The sequence below is a fragment of the Chrysochloris asiatica genome, unplaced genomic scaffold, assembly GCF_000296735.1.
Source record: "Chrysochloris asiatica unplaced genomic scaffold, ChrAsi1.0 scaffold00132, whole genome shotgun sequence".
Lineage (NCBI taxonomy): Eukaryota > Metazoa > Chordata > Mammalia > Afrosoricida > Chrysochloridae > Chrysochloris > Chrysochloris asiatica.
This window is the reverse complement of record NW_006408650.1, coordinates 7,023,813-7,043,972: the sequence shown is the minus strand read 5'-3', so window position 1 is coordinate 7,043,972 and position 20,160 is coordinate 7,023,813. Positions and strand designations below refer to the sequence as shown.

The window sequence follows — 20,160 nt, the reverse complement described above, 5'->3', positions numbered from 1 at the left end:
CCACAGCACCCCACTATCAGCTACACCCCACCTCCCTCTCCACAGCACCCCACTATCAGCTACACCCCACCTCCCTCTCCACAGCACCCCACTATCAGCTACACCCCAGCATTGCTTAAAAGAATAGTCTCCACAGCTCAGCTCTGGGAGGATTGGGGAGACAGGGGAGGTGACACCACTAGGAAGACCCCAAGGTGGCACAAACACATGGAGGGTCCATGAAGTGACCTTCCAGATGGCTCTAAGCAATTGCAGCAGGAGCAGCCGACTGCAGTCACCTTGGAAGAAAACCCAAGCAAGAGGGCCAGACTGCCTGGCTGTGACCAGGGACAAGGCTGGAAACAACACAAGTAGGGCCTGGCACCAGTCCTGCCTCCTGCACGGTGGGCTAGTTCTGGCTGGGTGGACACAAGCCGTCCCCTGGTCCCTCTCCTCCAGCCACAGAGGGAGGGGAGGGGCACTCTGATGCTCCACTCACCCCAACTCACAAACTCGGGGCTGGGCCTTGTGCCTCCTGGGCACTCTGAGACAGGAAGTGGCTCTGGTCATGGGCTGAGTGGCTGCATACCTGGGGCAGGGGTGGAGTGGGAGGAGTCTCTGGCCAGCAGAGCAGGTCAGAGCTGGCTGGGGAGACGCTGGCTGGCTCAACCAGGTCTGGGACTCACAGGGGGCACAGTGGCATTGCTCTTCTCCAGGGCAAGGGCATGTGAAGAAAGAAACCAGGCTGGTATGGAGGCTCTTTAGACGGGTGGGAGAAGTGGGGGACCCAGACTAACATCCCCAAAGCCACCTCCTCCAGTCTGTTCCACCCACAGCAGACCCTGGACAGAAGCTCCTACATAACAGAGTTTCCAGGCGGGAATCTGGGGGAGGCACCCACAGCACTGAATGACCCAGGGGCCAGCGGGGTGCATGCCAGTCAGGGGCATCTGGCAGAACCCGAGTGGTGTCTCTGGACAGGCAGGCAGCCATGAGGTCACCCACCTCAAGGTCAGAAAGCTCTTGGCCTTGGCCAGGAGGCAGAGCTCACAGGGCCCCACTTCACTGAGCAGGGCCAGCTAGGTGAGGACCAAGGGTACCACTGAGCAATGGGCCCCCACTCCCTTCCTCCTTCTGGGTGAGACCAGATGAACTCGTTCCACGGGAGTGAGAGGGCGGGCTCTCGGAGCCGCCCCAGGAAGCTTCAGGAGCTCTGTCTGTTTTGGCTCAGCCTGGCTGGCGGGCAGGCACCTGGTGAACCATGGCAGCCCCCAGCTTCGTACAGGAGATGCAGGCTGTGGGCCAGAGACTGTTACTCAAATTGCAGAGGCTCCCTGAGGCGGAGCCCGTGGAACTTGTGGCCTTCTCCATCCTTGTCCTCTTCATAGGTGAGTTGGGCCCGCCCACCAGGGCTGGGGGCAGGGGCTGGGTATCCACAGATGGAGGAGGACATGACAGCTAAGGAGAATAGGGCAGGGAAGGGACTCCCTCCCTGCGGCTTAAGTGATGGGCAGGCTGAGGACCTAAGAAAGCTCTGGGTAGCAGAAGGCTGGGGGGCAGGCCCAGGCAGGCCTCGTTTCCAGAGGGGCTCCCTCCGAAGCTGGGGTTCCTCCTTCTCCCCCTTTTCTGATTTTTCCGTGCTCTCGGCCTCCTTCCTCCCTAACCTTAGCCACAGTCCTGCTGCTGATGCTGATCGCCTGCAGCTGCTGTTGCGTCCACTGCTGCTGCCCCCAGCAGCGCAGTGGCAGGAAGATCCAAGTGCGGCCCACTAGCTAGCCTTCCGGGAGAGATGCCAACACTGGGAGGAGCCCCCAACTCAGCCCAGGACAAAGAGCTACTGGTCCAGGTGCCTGGACACTGGACTCTTCTGAGAACTCAGGTTTGTCAGATGCAAAAGACTCAACTCCCAGTATGCACCAAGGGCTGAGGAGAAGGCAGCAAACTATCCCCCGACTGGATTCTTTGTCTATCTGCACTTTTGGACAAAAAAGGGGAAGGGGCCCAACTCTTGATGGAAAAATGCCCACACCTGTGGGGAGCTGATGCTGGGGGACTGTCAAAGAGATGGTGCAAGTCGATCAGAGGGACTTCTGGCAAGAGCGACTGGATACCAAGATCCGCACCAGAGTGGGAATTGTCAGTGCGTTAGCCCATCTCTTTCCAAGTAACAGCTTTCGGGTTATGTGTTTCTGTGGCACCAGACTCCTTGAAGGCTCTGGGCATGGGAGGGTGGTGAACCAGAACTCCAGGGTATGATCAGTGACCCGTCCTCCCAGGCTCCTGTGCCCCAGTGCCCAGAAGTGACATGGGGGGAAGTGGAGAGGAGGCGGAAACACCAACACGCTCTGGCTCCCAGATGCCCACTCTGCAGTCTACCTCAGACAGGTGTCAGGCTCAGGAGCTAATGCCCACTCCCCCTGCCGGTCAGTCACTTTTCCCGCAAGCCCACACCTCACCTGCTGGCTCAGGTCTCTAGTCACCCCAAACTTCTGAAGTAAGAGAGGTACAGTCCCTAGTGTTGTCTGTATCCCAACCCCCTCACCCTTAGAATACCCTTTCTGTATCCAACTCTCAGGGTTCAAATCCTCACTCTGCCTCTCATGGGCTCTGTAAATGTAGGTCAGTGGCATGACATCTCCATATCATTTGTACCTCCTTCCCAGGGCATGCCCCTACAGTAAACTAAGATGAGCCATGTGGGCACTCAGCATGTGCTGGGCAGGCTGGGAGGACAATGTGAGCTGTCAGCACCAACCCGGAACACCACAAGTCCTTGTTTTACAGACAGGCCCAACGAAACACAGCACCTTCCCAGCCCCTCCCCCATTGACTCTGTCTCCCAGAGAAGTTTGCAGGTGGAACCAACCCAGGAACGAGGGAAGGTACAGGCTCCATAGATGACCATGGGGCAAGGCAGAGCCTGGGTTCCGGGCACAGGACTGCAGGGTATGATCAGGGATTGGCCCTCCCAAGAACCCCCCAGAGCCACAGTCTTTTCTACAGGCTTCTGTCACTGTGGGCCACATTCCCCACACCTGGGTTACCTGGGAGCAAAGCCCTGTCCTCTAGACAACTGGGAGTGGGCAGGGGAGGCCAGCTGGCGATCCAGGCAGCACTAGTAGGGACAGGCTGGGCAGGTGACAAGCTCTTACTGACTGGTTTCACTTCCTGATTTCCACAGACTCACTAGACAGGTTTTGGTAAACACCCCGAGAGGAAGTGTTTCCATACGAAATGTAAAAAAGGAGAATAAATTCAAGCCTTTGCCTATCCCCTCCCCGAGGACAGTGATGGAGAGGATGGTGGTGGTAATGATGGAGTCAGGGACAGTGGGCTTTGTTTTAATGAGAATTTTGATGCAGACAAACTCGCTGAATCACGACCACACCTCCATGCTGCAGACACCATTATTATCCCCGTTTTCGAGGTGAGGACGTGAAGCCTCGCAATGCACAGTGGCGGGCCTACGTGTAAGCAGCTGAGAGCCAGAGCTGCTGCTCTCCCCTCCACACCCCAGGCCTCCCGGGCCAACAAGCGCTCCTATTACCTTCCAAAGGACATTCCAAACCCCCCCCCCCCCCCCAGAATCCCCTTGTCAGCAGATGGGTCAAACCATCCTCCTCCCAGAAGAAGTACAAGCTCAGGGGTCAAGGAGGGGCAAGGACACCATCTTCTTCAGTCCCAGCACGGCATCTGGAGGGCCTCTAGGAGCCTTCAGCTCAGGGCAGCTGCCCGTGTTCCTCAGCACCAAGAACAGGTCCCCCGAGTCCTTTGCTGGGGAAGCTTTGAGCCGCTTGGCCCAGCTGTGGGGAGAGGGCCATGGGGTGGTAGCTCATTCACACCCTCCTCCCGAATGCCAGGCAGTGTGTGACACTGAGCCCAATGAGATGCTGTCCCTGACCTCAGAGGTCTGTCCCGTCCCTACACACTGGGCCTAGCCATCATTGGCTTCCCTCAGTGGTGGGCAGAGTCTGGGCAGACTCACATCACACTGGTAACAAGCCAGATCTGACAGCAGCCTGGGGCACCCACACCCACACCCACACACTGGACAGGTAGCCCTTGGCATGGGCTTCTCTAGGGAGGATGGGCATGGAGGGGAGGGAGCAAGTTCCCCACTGTGGTCCTGATCCAGAAAATAGCAGCCGAAAGGTCCAGCCAGGGGCTGCCTGGAACAGATAGTGGTCAAGGAAAGGGGTGGCCGTGGGCTGCGTTCTGGGCCTGGACAATGTCTGACGATTTCTGACTGCCACAACTCTCCGCTCCTACTGTCAAAGTTCACCCAGTCACCTTCGGTGCTTGTGTGGGCTCACCACTGCTGCAGCATCCTGGCCAGCTTCCCCGCCGCCCCACCACACACACTTGGGATCTGTGCGGTGTGGTCTGTCCATTACCAAACCCCAACCAGCCTCCCTGAGCCAACTCCAACTCATGGTACACCCACGTGTGTCAGAGTAGACCTGTGCCCCACAGGGTTTTCAGTGGCTGATACTTCAGTAGATTTCTAGGCTTTTCTTGCCAGGTATCTTGGAGCGAAATTAAACCACCATGCTTCCAGTTAGCAGCCAAGCACATTAACCATCTGTACTACCCAGGGATTCTATCGGTACCATGTTCAATTCAAAATAAAGCCACCAGTACATGAATCTCATTAGCACGATTTGGCAGCACTCACACAAAACCAGCTTTCTCCTGTTTTCTCTGATAAAAATCCTAACGTTTTAAAGCAAATGACAGTTAAGGATTTTCATCAAAGTATAGTTTGTTGTTGTTAGGTGTCATCGCATTGGTACTGATTCATAGCGACCCCATGCACAACAGAATAAAACACTGGCCGATCCTGGGCCAACCTCACAATTGTTGCCATGTTTGAGCCCACTGATGCTGCCATTTGGCCAGTCCACCTCGCTGGGGTCTTCCTCTTTTTCTCTGACCCTCCACCTTACCAAACATGATATCCGTCTCCAGCAACTGGTCTCTCCTGACAATATATCCGAAGTATGAGAGATGAAGTTTGGCCATCCTGGCCTCCAAGGAGCACTCTGGCTGCATTTCTGACAACACAGATATGTTGGTTCTTCTGGCAGCCCATGGCACTTTCAATATTCTCCTCCAACACTATAACTCAAAAGCATCAATTCTTCTAAAATACATATGAGGTTACTGAAGATATCATGTCTTGGGTCAGGCGCAACTTAGTCCTCAAGCTGACATCTTTGTTCTTCAACACTTTAAAAAGGTCTGTGCAGCAGGTTTGCCTAATGCAATACGTCGTCATTTGATTTCTTGACTGCTGCTTCCTTGAGTGTTTATAGTTGATCCAAGAAGAATGAAGTCCTTGATAACTTCAATCTTTTCTCCCTTGATAAGAACGTTGTTTATTGGTCCAGTGGTGAGGATTTTTGTTTTCTTTGCATTGAGATGTAAACCATACCAAAGGCTGTGCTCTTTGATCTTCACAGTAAACATTTTAAGTCCTCTTGACTTTCTCAGCAAGCAAGGTTGCATATCGCAGGTTGTTAATGAGTCGTCCACCAATCCTGATGGCACGTTTTTCTTCATATAAGCCAGCTTCTCGGATTATCTGCTCAGCATACAGGTTGAATAAATATGGTGAAAGAATACAACCTTGTTGCACACCTTTCTTAATGTTAAACCATTCAGTGTTCCATGTTCTGTTCGAATTGCCTCATGAGCACAATTGTTCAGAAATACTCATACTTTGCAATATTGTCCATAGCTTGTTATGATCCACACAATTGAAAGCCTTTGTGTAGTCAATAAAGTACAGGTAAACATCTTTCTGATATTCTCTGCTTTCAGCCAAGATCCATCGGACATCGGCAATGATATCCCTTGTTCCAGGCCCTCTTCTGAATCCAGCTTGAACCTCTGGAAGTTCTCTGTCAATGTATGCTTGCAGTTGTTTTTGTATTATCTTTGGTAAAACTTTATTTGCATGGGATATCAAAGATATTGTCCAATGATTTCCGCATTCCGTTGGGTCACCTCTCTTTGGAATGGATACAAATACGGATCTCTTCCAATCAGTCGGCCAGATAGTTGTCTTCCAAATTTCTTGGCAGAGATGAGTGAGTGCCTCCTGTGCCACCTCACTTTCTTAAAAGATTTCAATTTTTATTCCATCAATTCCTGGTGCCTTGTTCTTTGCCAAGTCTTTCAATGCACCTTGGACTTCCTCTTTCAGTATCATTGGCTCTTGATCATATACAACCTCTTGTAATGGTTGCACATCAACCATTTCTTTTTGGTACAGTGACTCTGTGTAGTCCTTCCATCTTCTCTTGATGCTTTCTGCATAGAATCCTTCAATAAAAAGTCAAGGCTTAAATTTTTTCTTCAGTTCCCCCAGCTTGAGAAATGCTGAGCAACCGTGTTCTCTTTTGGTTTTCTGACTCTAGATCTTTGCACATTTTGTTCTAATATTTGACTTTATCTTCTCGAGTTGACCTTTGAAATTTTCTGTTCAGCTCTTGGATCTCCTCATTTCTTCTATTTGCTTTAGCATCTCTACACTGGAGAGCAAGTTTCAGTATCTCTTCTGACATCCATTTTGACCTTTTTCTTTCTTGTCTTCTTAATGACTTTTTGCTTTCTTCCTGTATGATGTTCTTGATGTCATGCCACAATTCTTCTGGTCTTCTTCGGTCTTTAGTGTTTAATGTATCAAATCTGCTCTTCAGATGATCTCTAAATTCAGGCAGGATATATTCAAGGTCATATTTTGGCTCTCATGGACTTGTTTTCATTTTCTTCAGCTTCAGTCTGAATTTGCATATAAGCAAATGATGGTTTGTTCCACAGTCTGACCCTGGCCTTGTTTTCACTGATGATATGGAGCATTTCCATTGTCTCTTTCCACAGATGTAGTCAATTTGACTTCTATGTATTCCATCTGGTGAGGTCCATGTGTATAATCATCTCTTATGCTGTCTAAAGAAGGTATTTGAAATGAACAAAATCACTGATTTTGCAGAATTCTATCATGCTATCTCCAGTATCATTTCCATCACCAAGGCCGTATTTTCCAGCTACTGATCCTTCCTCTTTGCTCCCAACCTTCGCATTCCAATCACCAGTAATAATCAATATATCTTGATAGCATGTTTGATCAGACTGAAGAAGTTGGTAGAATTCTTCTATTTCATCCTCACTAGCTTCAGTGGTTGGTGTGTAAATTTGAGTAACAGTGGTACTAACTGGGCTTCCCTTTAGGTGCATGGATATTATCCTATCACAGACAGTGTTGCACCTCATGAATGACTGATCTGGATATGTTCTTTTGGACAATGAATGCAACACCATTCCTCTTCAATCTGTCATTCCCGGCATAGTAAGCCATATGGTTGTCAGATTCAAAATGGCCAATACCAGTCCATTTCAGCTCACTAATGCCTAAGATATCGATGTTTATGCATTCCATTTCGTTTTTGGCAGTCTCCAATTTTCCTAATTCATACTTCGTACATTCCATGTTCCGATTATTAATGGATGTTTACAGCTGTTTCTCCTCATTTTGAGTTGTGCCCCATCAGCAAATGAAGGTCACAGCTTTACTCCCACAGGCTTTACTCCATTCGCGTCATCATGGTCGACTCTACTCTGAGGAGGCAGCTCTTCCCCAGTTGCATTTTGAGTGCCTTCCAACCTGAGGGGCTCATTTTCCGGCACTATATCTGACAGTGTTTCTCTGCTATTCAAAAGGTTTTCAGAGACTAAATATTCGGAAGTAGTTCGTCAATCCTTCTTCCTAGTCTGCCTTTGTCTGGAAGCTCATGTGAAACCTGTCCACCATGGATTACCCTGCTGGTATTTAAAATACCAGTGGCATACCTTTCAGAATCACAGCAAATCACAAGCCACCACAGTATGACAACTGATAGACGACTGGTAGTATAAATTTCACATAAAACACGGGGACAAATTTAATTTGCCCTTAAAAAAGATTTCCTCACGCTCCTTGGGACCTTGTCCCTCCATTTAACCCTGTGCCCCTAATTCTAACACTTATGTCGTCTTCCTGTCTAAATGTAGGGAAGTCCCCTCACCCCAAGGCCATACGTGTTCCCAGCATTCTCCACCTCTCCCAATCACTGTGTCCCCTTCAGAGGTATTATCAGAGCAGAACTGCCTAATTGGAGTTAGTAATTAATCTACAAAATCGGCGGAAGCAACTTTTGTCTACAAGATACATCATTCTCTACACATCTCATTTTGAATTAAAATCTTCACTTCCATTCAAATTTTCCTTAGCCATTCTTTGGATGTAAGGCCAGTGGGTTTACTGTGAGGACAGATCTACAAGCAGGGAGCCTGTGGGAGCTGGTTCCTAGAATGGTCTCCTCAAAGCAGAACAAGAGCTGAAAAGCTCTAGGCCAAGTTATCGTCCTGTGAGATCTTTGTGGACTTTGCCACCTGTAACACTGGGGTTTTGGGTATGATCACTGCTTGAATTGTTTATGTTGTGTTATATGCAACTGAGTAATGACAGCAACCAGTGTCACAAACCAGCAACCAGTATCACAAACCAGCAACCAGTGTCACAAACAGGTTTGACAACAAACAAGTGACTCTAGATAAGCATCCAACATAACTGATGAAGAGTTAAGTACAAGGTGGACTGCAGACGAGCTCACCAGCCAAGACGTTCAGTAAACCATGGGTGTCAGTCAGAATGTTTTCAGGGGGAGAGATTTGCATCTTAGGAAGCTGAAGGACTGAGTTATTGGAGGCCCAGTGACTGCAGGAATGTGTGTAAGCTAAGTAGAGGAGGCTACTTAGTAAGCTTCTGCCTCTCATTCCCTCGCCCATCCGGCCTGCTGTCCTCTGCTCTAGGAGCCCTGCTAAACCTGCCGGGAATCTGCAAACACACTGCTGTATGCTGATTGAGGGGACAGGAGTGGTGCTAGGCAATGAGACAGCTGTGTGCCATCCCTCCTCAGGGAGCTGGCACCTAGACTCTGCTCTGACCTCTGAGACGCCGCACCAGCTGAACAGTGCTGATCCCTCCTCTGAGCGTCTAACAATACCCCGGTTCTCTGAGCCCTCTGGGTGGCTCCTTCCTGCAGTTGTGACATCCATGATACCTTGATGTCTCCTTTTGGCTTTTCCACTTCAAATTTAGTAGCAACTCTGTAGTTTACACTCCCCATTAAAATAACTAGTAGGGTTTCTGCCCCTCGTCTAGATCTTGTTACCTCTGCTTCTCTTGTTCCTTTTCCTCTCTTTGCCTTATAGTGAAACAATGAAAAACCTTTATTTTAGTCTTCGTTTCTCAGGATGTTTTCCTAAAGGAAACAGAGGCACTTGGCATGCCAGGTGTCGGTTAAGCCCACGGGAGTTAAGGAAGATTTTACTGATCTTTATCACCTAGCTGCACATTCAAGCCACTGGAGAGCTTCTAACAAATGCAGATGCTCGGGCACTTTGAGATTGCGCTGCATGGTCTGAGGTGGAGCCTAGGCAGTGGCATTTCTAGAAACTACCGGGTGATTCTAGCACACAGGGGAGAGCACAGGCACGTTCGATGTACATTCCAGGAGGCGGGGCCCACGGCTCTTGGTTCACAGCTGGGCGCAGTACCCAATGTAGTGAGTGCCCAGCTCAGTGTCCAGCCATCACAAGTGTTTCCATCACAGCTTTCGGCAGCAGGCCCTGAGCTCCATTCCCTCTTGCTAGCTTCTCTCTCTTACCAGGTGGGAAGGACCCACCACCAGTTTATAGTGAAGACAATGGCTGGTTGCAGTTTCTGGAATTTTCTACACCCAGAGACACCTCGAAAGAAAGGCCTGGTGCTCTGTTTCTGAAAGGCCAGATCTATGAAGACCTTAGAATGACATTTTACTCGACAATGCATGGGGCCTTGTGACTCAGAACCCACTTGGCGGCAGTTGGTTAGTAGCAGTGGCACTGAGGGGGAAGGTGGGCCTCCTCAGCTATCAGGGAGCTCCTGGTGATAAGCGTCTCCACCCAGAGCTGCTTCCAGGAGGTACCAGCCTGCGCTGAGTCAACCACTCACCAGCCACCGCAGACAAACAAGCAGACTACACGGCGCTGGAGGGCCACTGATCAGACTGGAGAACAAGCCCCAGCCCCAGGTGAGTGGTGGTCTGAGAAAAGCCCCTGCCCAGCCTCTACTGCCCCCCCCCCCAGAGGACTCCCTTTCTCTCAGTGAGGACTCAGAGCAGCCACCTTACAAGACCTCAGAGAAGGGTGGGGTGTAACCGAGGGGGTAAGTGTGGTTGCTAGGCAACAGGTCCTAGCCCTCCTTTGTTTGGCTTTGGTGATGGCAGTGATGGTCTTTCAGGACCAGGCGGCACCCTTCACACCCGTCCCCCTAGCAGTTGCTTGAGTCGGGGTGAAGCTTTGGTCATCTGGTGGCCTCCTCTGCTGACCATACCACTCCCAAAGAGTGGGGCCTGAGGAACTAGCCCAATCTCCTTCCTGTAGATCACAGGAGGGGTAACTGCCAGGTCAGGTAACCATTCCTCCCTGCTCTCCCTTCCTCCCTCCCCTGGGCGATGGGCTCCCTGGACTCCCCACCGGAGGCATTAGAGCAACTTCCAGAGGGCCGTTTAGGGCCTCAGCTTGAGTCAGGCCATCCTTAGCTCCTCTGTTGATTTCTCAAGGCGTCTCCCAAATGCCTGGCAAATAGGGCAGGAAAACCAGATGGCTCTTGAGTGGTGCTCTTTAGATTCTGAGTTTGTAGGTCTGTCTTGCTGACATCCAAGCTATTCAGGAGTGAAGGAGAGCAAGGCCAGAGGCTGCCTCTCCTGGGGCCAAGTCCTGCTCCTGTTTCTGCAGAAGAGGAAGCTCCCCTATTGCTGGAGCCAAAGACTCACCGGCCCGTGCTCAGGAGCCAGCGACAGTCCAGCAGACCACTGGGAGTGAGGCTCTGTGCTCAGGGCGTATCTCCTCTCTTTCAGGTTCACATGGGTGACTGGATAAGGAATCTGAATGTAAGCTGGAAAGAAGAGTTCTGGCAAAACCCTTGGGACCTGGGGGGCCTGGTCATCATTGGCTTGCTCATTGCCACAGTCCTCTTGCTCATCTTGTTTGCTGTTGTGTTCGGGCTCCTGCCTCCGTGTGAAGCATCCAGCTCCTGTGAAGAGGCAGCTGAATCCCTGGGGGTTGAAAAGGCGTCAGGGGAAGAAGGCTGAGCTACTCCATCCATCCCAGCAGCGGCCTCTCTGGCTCAGAGCCCGAGCCAAGGTTTCTTTTCTCCTTTAGGAATGAGTCCAGTTGAAGGTGGGTTCGGGCTTAGTGTTGGCCAGACTGGCCAGGTGGAGAGGCTGCTCTGAGACTGAATCAGGCCTTCTCACCCTGCTGCTACCAGTCACCTGAGAACACATGGAGGGGGCTTCACGCTTCCTCAGGTGAGATAAGTCTTGGCCAATGAGGCCCTCGAACGCGCTCACAGGCTCAGCTGGGACTCCAAAAGGCTTGGCAGAGGAGAAATGCAAAACAACCGAACCAAGCATAAATTCCTTTGGAAAGCTACTAAGTTGTAAGAATTCATTTTCTGTCCAAATGAAGGCCCTGGGTGTTTTCCCTCACAGAGCCTTAGTGGAGTGCTCTGACCAGGCTGGCTCTCTAGTTGTTCCCCCCAAATCTCAGCCCTTCTTTCATGTCTTGCGTACTCCATGTCCTCCAGCCACTGCCACAGGGCCTTGGCACGTGCTCATCCCTTTACTGGGTGCTTCTGCTTCACTCATTAGACCCGCTGATGCTTCCTCCTCACCCCTCAGTTCCTCCGGTGAGTCTTCCTCAACCCTCTAGACTGGGGGAAGAAGACCTGTCACACACACTCAAACACTGCCTATCTTTTCTTCAATCATACATTGTTTATGTGTTCATCTGATATGTGTTCACCTGACTTGAATGAACACCAGAAAAGCTGGGCTGGGCTGGGGGGTGTTGCTTTCTGCTCATCAGCGGATCCCCAATGCTCAAAGCACAACACCTGGCATAGAATTGGCATCAATCAAGACTTGTTGGCCAAATGAACAAACAACCGAGAAACAAATGACTAAGTGGGAGGAAGCTGGGCTGTTGGGTTTCCTCAGCCCAGAGATCCCAGGAGGGGAGAGAGCCTCAGCCCAGAGATCCCAGGAGGGGAGAGAGCCTCAGCCCAGAGATCCCAGGAGGGGAGAGAGCCTCAGCCCAGGCCCAGTGAGCCTGAGGTCTCCTTCTCAGACAAAGGGCCCCAGCCTCCAGCCTGACACTGCTTCACACCTAATTTCCTCTTCCCTGAGGAGATAAGATAAAAAGCCCAGTCCCAGGTAGTCCATGCTTCCTATCTGCCTCCCTGTCCAGTCTCTTCCCATTGGCCCTAAAGATGCAGGTATCCCTTAGAGAGCCTGCCTCCCCACAATCAGACCCTGCCCCGGCTGCCTCTGCTGAACCCTCAGTGCCAGCTCTGTCCCTCACTGCCAGGTGCCCTCCTCAATGGAGCAGCTGTGGGAGCGCTGCTTAAATCGGGGCTATTAGAAAACTGGTATGTGTCTGGTAGGGGAAGGTCTTCCTCAGGGCACACTCCACATCCATTCAGTCAACAGGCCCTGTCAGCCAAACCCACGTTTATTCCACCCAGGGGTCTGTGAGTCCAGGCATCTAGGCACCTCACCCGTATGTGGTCAGCAGTTACAAGGCTGCGCCTGGGGCAGTGGGAGCCATCGCTCAGAAGCCCCAGCTCCCCATAAGAGACAGGAAGAGTACAGGGGGCAGCCCCTAGGACACTCCCCTTGCCTGTGGGACTGCTTAGAGAGCAGGTTCTGGGATACAACAGTGCTGGCCCCCAGAAGGTCACAAAGATGAGGGGAAGCTGCATGAGATGAACTGGCCCAATAGCTGAGTCCACTGCTGCTGCGAGGATGGCACAGACCTGGCTGAGTGCTGGCTCCTTCTGTGACACACAAGGTCGTCAAGAGTCAGAGTCAACATGATGGCAACTAAGCACCAGCCCCCCCAATAGAGAGCCCCACAGACCCTCAGACTCATCCCCACACAAGGCCCACCTCAGGCTATTTCCAGCCCAGGGGACTCTGACAGTCAACACCTGACCCTTTCACTCTCCAAGATGGCCACTCCCTGTCTGGGCTGGTGTCTGAAGAGAGTTCTGGCTGCAATGGCTGTGAGCAAGGGTGGGCCCGGGCCCGCAGCCAAGCTCCTCACCTGGGCAGGGTTTCATCAAAGAGGCCAAATTACAGATGACTGTTTGGAGAAGGAAGGCGCTCTGGTGGCGCAATGGCTAAGCACTCAGTTGCTAACCAAAAGATCGGTGGTCCAACCCCACTAGCCACTCAGAGAAAGATGTGATAGTTTGCGTCTGTAAAGATGAGTCTTGGAAGCCCTGTGGGGCAGCTCTCCCTGTCCTACAGGGTTGCTGAGTCACAGTGGACGTGAGGCAATGGATTTGGGCTGGTTCTGGTTTGGAGAAGGAAAGAGTATCAGTCAAGGAACCACTGACTCTTCAGAGCAAGTGGGCCATGGTCTCGAAGTCCAGGAGGGCAGTGGGAATCAAATAATAGGCCAAATCCGTCTTGGAAGAAGTATAGAATGCTCCATCGAAGTGAGAATTGTGAGATTTTTGTCACACATGCTTTGAACATGCAATCATGTTCACACCAGTCCCTGGAGAAGAGCATCACGTTTAGTCAAGTAGGTCAGTGAGAAAGAGGAAGACCCAACAAGATGGACTGACACAGGGCTGCAACAATGGACTCAAACGTAAGGACTGTGAGGATGATGGAGGACCAAGCAGAGTTTCGTTCTGTTGTACATGGGGTTGCTGTGAGTCAGAACAGACTGGAAGACACCTAACCACAGGTTTACAGAGAAGAGTCCAAAACATCAGCCAGACTCTAGTACCACGCACTTAGAATCAGTACTATGCTTCCAGAGCCTAGTCTCCCACAATGGCCCAGGGGTGTGAAAACCAGAGACCCAGGTTTACTGACGTGTGTCTGCTCTTGACCTGGGTGTCTCTTCATCTATTCATTGGAAGCAGTAACTTCTGCCTCACCTACTTCACAGCGGGCTGCTAACCTCAAGTCAGCAGTTTGAAACTACCAGCTGTTCTGCGGGAGAAAGATGAGGCATTCTGCTCCCATAAAGATATACAGTTTCGGAAACCCTGTACAGGGTCACTATGAGTCGGAACTGACTCCACGGCATATAACCACCACCATCAAAGATTTACAGCCTCAGAAATCCTATGCAGGATCACTATGAGTCAGAATTGACTCCCACAGTGCACCACCACAATCATCACCATTATTTCCCAGGGTTCTTAGAGAATGAGGGAAACCAGATGAATCAAAGTTATCACCCAGACGCAAAGCATTTTCAGTCTGTGAAGAATTCTCCTGGGATACTATGTCCCTCACTCCATACAAGAATACAGCTGTGCCTACCCGACCAGTCTGGCTATCTTGCCAGGCTCCCACTCCCAGCAGGGGCAGATAAACCAGATTAGTGGGTTCCGAGTGGATGGGCTGTGTTCTGTTAGAAAAGACATTTGATTTCTCTCAAAACATAATACTGCCCCTCACCCCCCATCAAGAGATAAGTGGGTCCCATGTTTCTATGTGGGCCTCAGATCAACAGGTGACCACTCTCCAAGTGCAGTGCATGATGATCACAATGCCACTGGCTTAGGACTAGCCCCATTGTTCAGGACTTGGGTCACTCAGAAGCGGGGGGAGGGTGGACTGGAAAGCCACCCAAAAGGCTGAAGTCTCTGAGTCTCCCAGAGAAAACTGCTGCCTGATAGAGACGCCCCACCCAGCGGCCTTCACCAGGCAGGGGCCCCTGGGTGGCCCAGGAGCTGCCCTGCATGAGCAGGTGGAGGACACGACCTTACCACATAGCCATAAATCACCTACCCCAGTTCTTCACAGAAGGTCACCAGGGCATCAAAGGCCGCGATGGCAGCTCTATCACATGCTTTGTTTCCCCTCTTTTCCTGGAGACAAGAAAGGGTCACTTAGCAAATTGTTCATAGTTGGTCTTGCCATGTAGTCACCAAACAATGGCATGGGACGAAATGAGTAAACTGGCTCACAGACAGGCACTTGGGAAACACTGTATAAAACGGGTCAAACTGTGGGGTGCTAACTGAAAGAAGGTCAGTCCAACCCATCAGCCACAAGGGAGAAAGAGAAGGCAGTCTGACTGACGCCTCAAAACCCCTATGGGCAGTTCTACTCTGTTCTGTAGGACCACTAGGAGTCAGCCACAACTAGCCAGCACTGGGTTTGAATTCTGGGTATAAGAAGATCTCATTTTTAATAGTAAACACTAACGTACATATGAACGTATACACCTATGTATAAAGAGCCCTGGGGGAGTCATGGTTAAGTGCTCAGCTGCTAACCAGATGGTTTTCTAACTCCAGATCATTCTAACATTTACACTTGGGTTCTCCAGCTGCCCTTTGACATTTTCTGTTCAGTTCTTTTATCTCATTTCTTTCATTTGCCTTAACATCTCTACACTGGAGAACAAGTTGCAAAGTCTCTTCTGACATCTATTTTGGTCTTTTCTTTCTTGTTTTCTTAATGACTTTGCTTTCTTTCTGTACGATGTTCTTGATGTCTTCCCACAACTCTTCTGGTTTTCGGTCATCAAATCTGCATCAAATGTATCAAATCTGTTCTTGAGGTGATCTCTAAATTCATATGGGATGTGTTCAAGGTCATATTTTGGCTCTTGTGGGCTTGTTTTAATTTTCTTCAGCTTCAGCCTGAACTTGCATATGAGCAATGTATGGTCTGTTCCACAGTCTGCCCTTGGCCTTATTTTGGCTGATGATAATGAAACTTTTCCACAGATGTAATCAATTTGGTATCTGTATATTACGTCTGATGAAGCCCATGTATATAATTGACTTTTGTGTTTAAAAAAGGAACCTACAATGAAAAATATCATGGTCTTGCAAAATTCTATCATGCATTCTCCAGCATCATTTCTATCACCAAGGCCATATTTTCCAACTACCGATCCTTCCTCTTTGCTCCCAACCTTTGTATTCCAATCACCAGTAATTCTCAATATATCTTTATGGCATGTTTGATCAGTTTCTGACTGAAGAAGTTAATAGACTTCTTCAATTTCATCATCACTGGCTTTAGTGGATGGTGCATAGATTTGAATAATATTGGTATTAACTGGCCTTGTAAACATATGTATATTAGCCTATAATGAAAGGATATATGCTAAAATGTTAACAATACTTCTGAGTGATGAGATTATGCATTTGATTCCTTTCTATACACATCTGCCAGTCTGTGGTGCTGTGGTGGCCAGCACGTCGCTGTGATGCTGGAAGTGACGTGACCGGTATCTTAAACAACAGCAGGGTCACCCAGGGTGAAGTAGACTCAGCTGAGCTCCCAGACTAAGCCAGACTAGGAGGAAGGAGCAGTGGACTAGTTTTAAATATTTAGCCAATAGCAGCAGAACACACATTAGATACATGTTGGAAGATGAGCCCGTCAGGTTGGAAGGCACTCAAAATACGAATGGGGAAGAGGTGCCTCCTCAGAGTTGAACGTGGTGACATGGAGGGAGTAAAGCTTTTGGGACCTTCATTTGCTGAATGGAGCTGCAAAACATCCACTATTAATTGGAGCATGGAATGTATGAAGTATGAACCTAGGAAAGACGGAAGTTTTCTAAAGTGAAATGAAATGTATATAAATAGATAGCCTAGTAAGCTGAAATGGACTAATGGGTCATTTTGAATCTGAGACTCAAATGGTTTACTATAGGAATCCTGGTGTGGTACTGTAGGATAAGCACTGGACCACAAGGATGACTTGAACGGCAAGTTGGCGGTTCGAGACCACCAGCCACTCCTTGGAAATCCTATACAGGGTCGTTATGAGTTGGTACTGACTCAGTGGCACTTAACAACAACAACAATGGTTTACTATGCAGGAACAACAAACTGAAGAGGAATGGCATCACATTCATCATCAAAAAGAACATTTCAAGACTAATCTTGAAGTACAATGCTGTCTGTGATAGGATAATATCCATACACATACAAGGAAGATCACTTACTATCTCTATTATTCAAATTTACACACTCACTACTAATGCCAGTGATGATGAAATTGAAGAATTCTACCAACTTATTCAGTCTGAAATTGACCAAACATGCAATCAGGATACATTGATAATTACTGGTAATTGAAATGCAAAGGTTGGAAACAAAGAGGAAGGATCAGTAGTTGGAAAATATGGCCTTGGTGACAGAAACAATGCTGGGAATCCTAAGACAGAATTTTGCAAGATCAATGGCTTCATTGAAAATAACATTTTTTTTTAAAACTGCATAAAAGACCTCACCAGACAACATACACAGAAATCAAATTGACTACATCTGTGGGAGAGATGATAGGAAAGTTCATCAGCCAGAACAAAGCCAGGGTTGACTGTGTAACAGACCATCAATTACTCATATGCAAGTTCAGGTTGAAGCTGAAAAACATTAAAGCAAGTCTACAAGAGCCAAAATATGCCCTTGAACAAACCCCACCTGAATTTATAGACCACCTCAAGAATAAATTTTATGCTTCAGACACTAATGACCAAAGACCAGAAGAGTTGTGGGATGACATCAAGAACATCATATTGGAAGAAAGCAAAAGGTCATTAAAAAGACAGGAAAGAAAGAAAAGAACTAAAACGGATGTCAGAAGAGACTCTGAAACTCGTTCTCCAGCAAACAGATGCTAAAACAAATGGAAGAAATGAGAAGATGAAAGAGCTGAACAAAAATTTCAAAGGGCAGCTTGAGAACACAGAGTCAAATATAATAATAAAATGTGCAGAGATCTGGAGTTAGAAAACCAAAAAGAAGAACATGCTCAGCATTTCTTAAGCTGAAAGAACTGAAGAAAAAATTCAAGCCTCGATTTGCAATATTGAAGGATTCTTTGGGTAAAATACAGAATGATACAGAAAGCATCAAAAGACGATGGAAGGAATACAGAGTCATTGTATCAAAAAGAAATGGTTGATGTTCTGAAGAAAGAAGTCCAAGGTGCACTGAAGGACTTGGCAACAAACAAGGTTATGGGAATTGATGGAATACAAAATGAACTCTTTAAAAAAACTGATACAATACTGGGAGCACTCACTCATCTTTGCTAAAAAATCTGGAAGATAGCTACGTGACCAACTGATTGGAAGAGATCCATATTTGTACCTGTTCCAAAAGAGGTGACCCAGTAGAATGTGGAAATAATCTAACATTATCATTAATATCACATGCAAGGAAGTTTTGCTAAAGATAATTCAAAAAAGTGGCTACAACAATGCATTGACGGGGAACTGACAGAGGTTCAAGCCAGATTCGGATGAGGACGTGGAAACAGGGATATCATTGCTGACGTTGGATGGATCTTGGCTAAAAGCATATGAGAAAGGTGTTTACTTGTGCTTTATTGACTATGCAAAGGCTTCCAACTGTGTGGCTCATGACAGGCTATGGATAACATTGCAAAGAATGGGTATTTCAGAACACTCAATTGTGCTCATGAATAACTTCTCTATATAGACCAAAAGGCAGTCATTGGAACAGAACAATAGGATACTGAACAGTATAAAATCAGGAAAGGTATGTGCCAGGGTTGTATTATTTCGCCATACTTCATTCAATCTGTATGCTGAGTAAATAATTAGTGACACGCGATTATATGAAGAAGAACATGGCATCAGGATTGGAGGAAGACTCATTAACAACCTGTGATATGCAGATGATACTACCTTACTTGCTGAAAGCAAAGAAAACTTACAGATGAAGATCAAAGATTACATCTTTCAGTATGGGTTATACCTCAATGTAAAGAAAAGAAAAATCCTCACAACTTGACCAGTAAATAGCATATGATAAATGGAGAAAAGTTAAATTTGCCAAAGACTTCCTTTTGTTTGGATCCACAATCAACACTCATGGAAGCAGTAGCCAAGAAATCTGCTGCACAGACCTGTTTAAAGTTAAGTTCAAAAGCAAAGATGTTAGTTTGAGGACTAAAGTGTGCCCGACCCCACCCATAGTATTTTCATTAGCCTCACGTTGTTGCTGTTGTTATGTGTTATGGAGTCGGTTCCGACTCACAGCGACCCTGTACAGGGTTTCTGCTCTTTACAGGAGCAGAAAGCCTCATCTTTCTCCCATGGGACAGCTGGTAATTTTGAACTGTTGACCCTGAGGTTAGGAGCCCAATTCGTAACCACTATGCTACCAGAGCACCTTATATGCAAGTATAAATTGGACAATGAGTAAGGAAGACCATAGAAGAACTGATGCATTTGAGTTACAGAACTGAAGAATATAAAGGTATTAAATGGAGTTTCAGAATAGTAAACAAATCTGTGTTTGAAGAAGTACAGCCGGAATGTGCCTGGATGGCCAGACTTTGTCTCTCATACTTTGGATATATTATCACAAGGGACCACTCCCTGGAAAAGGAAACCATGTTTGGTAAAGTGCAGGGTCAGCAAAAAAGAGAAAGACCCCTAATGAGACGGACAGGCACAGTGACAGCAGCAATGGGCTCAAACACAATCACAATTGTGAGGCTGGCACAGGATTGGGCAGGGTTTCATTCTGCTGTGCAGATGGTCACTATGAGTTGGAACCAACTCGATGGCACCTAATAACAACAAGCATAACATATGTGTCTATTTGCCAAAATTTTCTTTCAAAATCATGAAATTGAAAGAATACAGAAAAGTCAAGAAAACCTAACAGTTTTGCAATCATCCATCAACCGTCATAGGCTTTATCCCCTGTTAAAGTTTTCAGAAGCTAGGCAAAGCATTGCAGTGCCTAGCCCTCAAACGTGCCATGTGCCTTTGCTCTCAGGTCAAGAATCACTGCGCAAACAGAAATTGTTACCTTTTTTTGCCCTGCCCATCATGTAAATCAAATGTCTAGGGACATTAGTCTCGCTCATATGATCTGAGAGTAAATAGACAAAGGCTCACAAAACAGGCTAAATGCTTTAGAGAAAGGAAGATCACTTAAGGGAAATAAGACCCAATATATACAGACTACACTCCCAGCTAAGGTTACCCAAGGTATAAGTAGATTTGTGTTATCTTTCAGTAACCCAGAAATTAATTGGAACTTAATCCAACAGCATT

General features: G+C 48.2%; 3 protein-coding genes across 3 annotated transcripts in view; 2 read left to right on the top strand and 1 right to left on the bottom strand.

The window, feature by feature from the left end:
* The window catches only part of RECQL5 (RecQ protein-like 5), a 38,831-nt gene that overhangs the window by 8,621 nt on the left and 10,050 nt on the right, over nucleotides 1–20,160 (bottom strand). The window contains exon 7 of the mRNA XM_006869576.1: nucleotides 14,886–14,965. Within this exon, the coding sequence (XP_006869638.1) occupies nucleotides 14,886–14,965 (80 nt within the window). The remainder of the gene's footprint in view (nucleotides 1–14,885; nucleotides 14,966–20,160) is intronic.
* On the top strand, nucleotides 1,241–1,755 carry SMIM5 (small integral membrane protein 5). Its single transcript, XM_006869610.1, has 2 exons — nucleotides 1,241–1,367; nucleotides 1,649–1,755. Exons 1-2 carry the CDS (start codon nucleotides 1,241–1,243, stop codon nucleotides 1,753–1,755), a joined length of 234 nt encoding a protein of 77 aa, XP_006869672.1.
* SMIM6 (small integral membrane protein 6) lies at nucleotides 7,220–11,159 on the top strand. Its single transcript, XM_006869609.1, has 2 exons — nucleotides 7,220–7,245; nucleotides 10,964–11,159. The coding sequence occupies exons 1-2, from the start codon at nucleotides 7,220–7,222 to the stop codon at nucleotides 11,157–11,159; spliced, it is 222 nt and encodes a 73-aa protein (XP_006869671.1).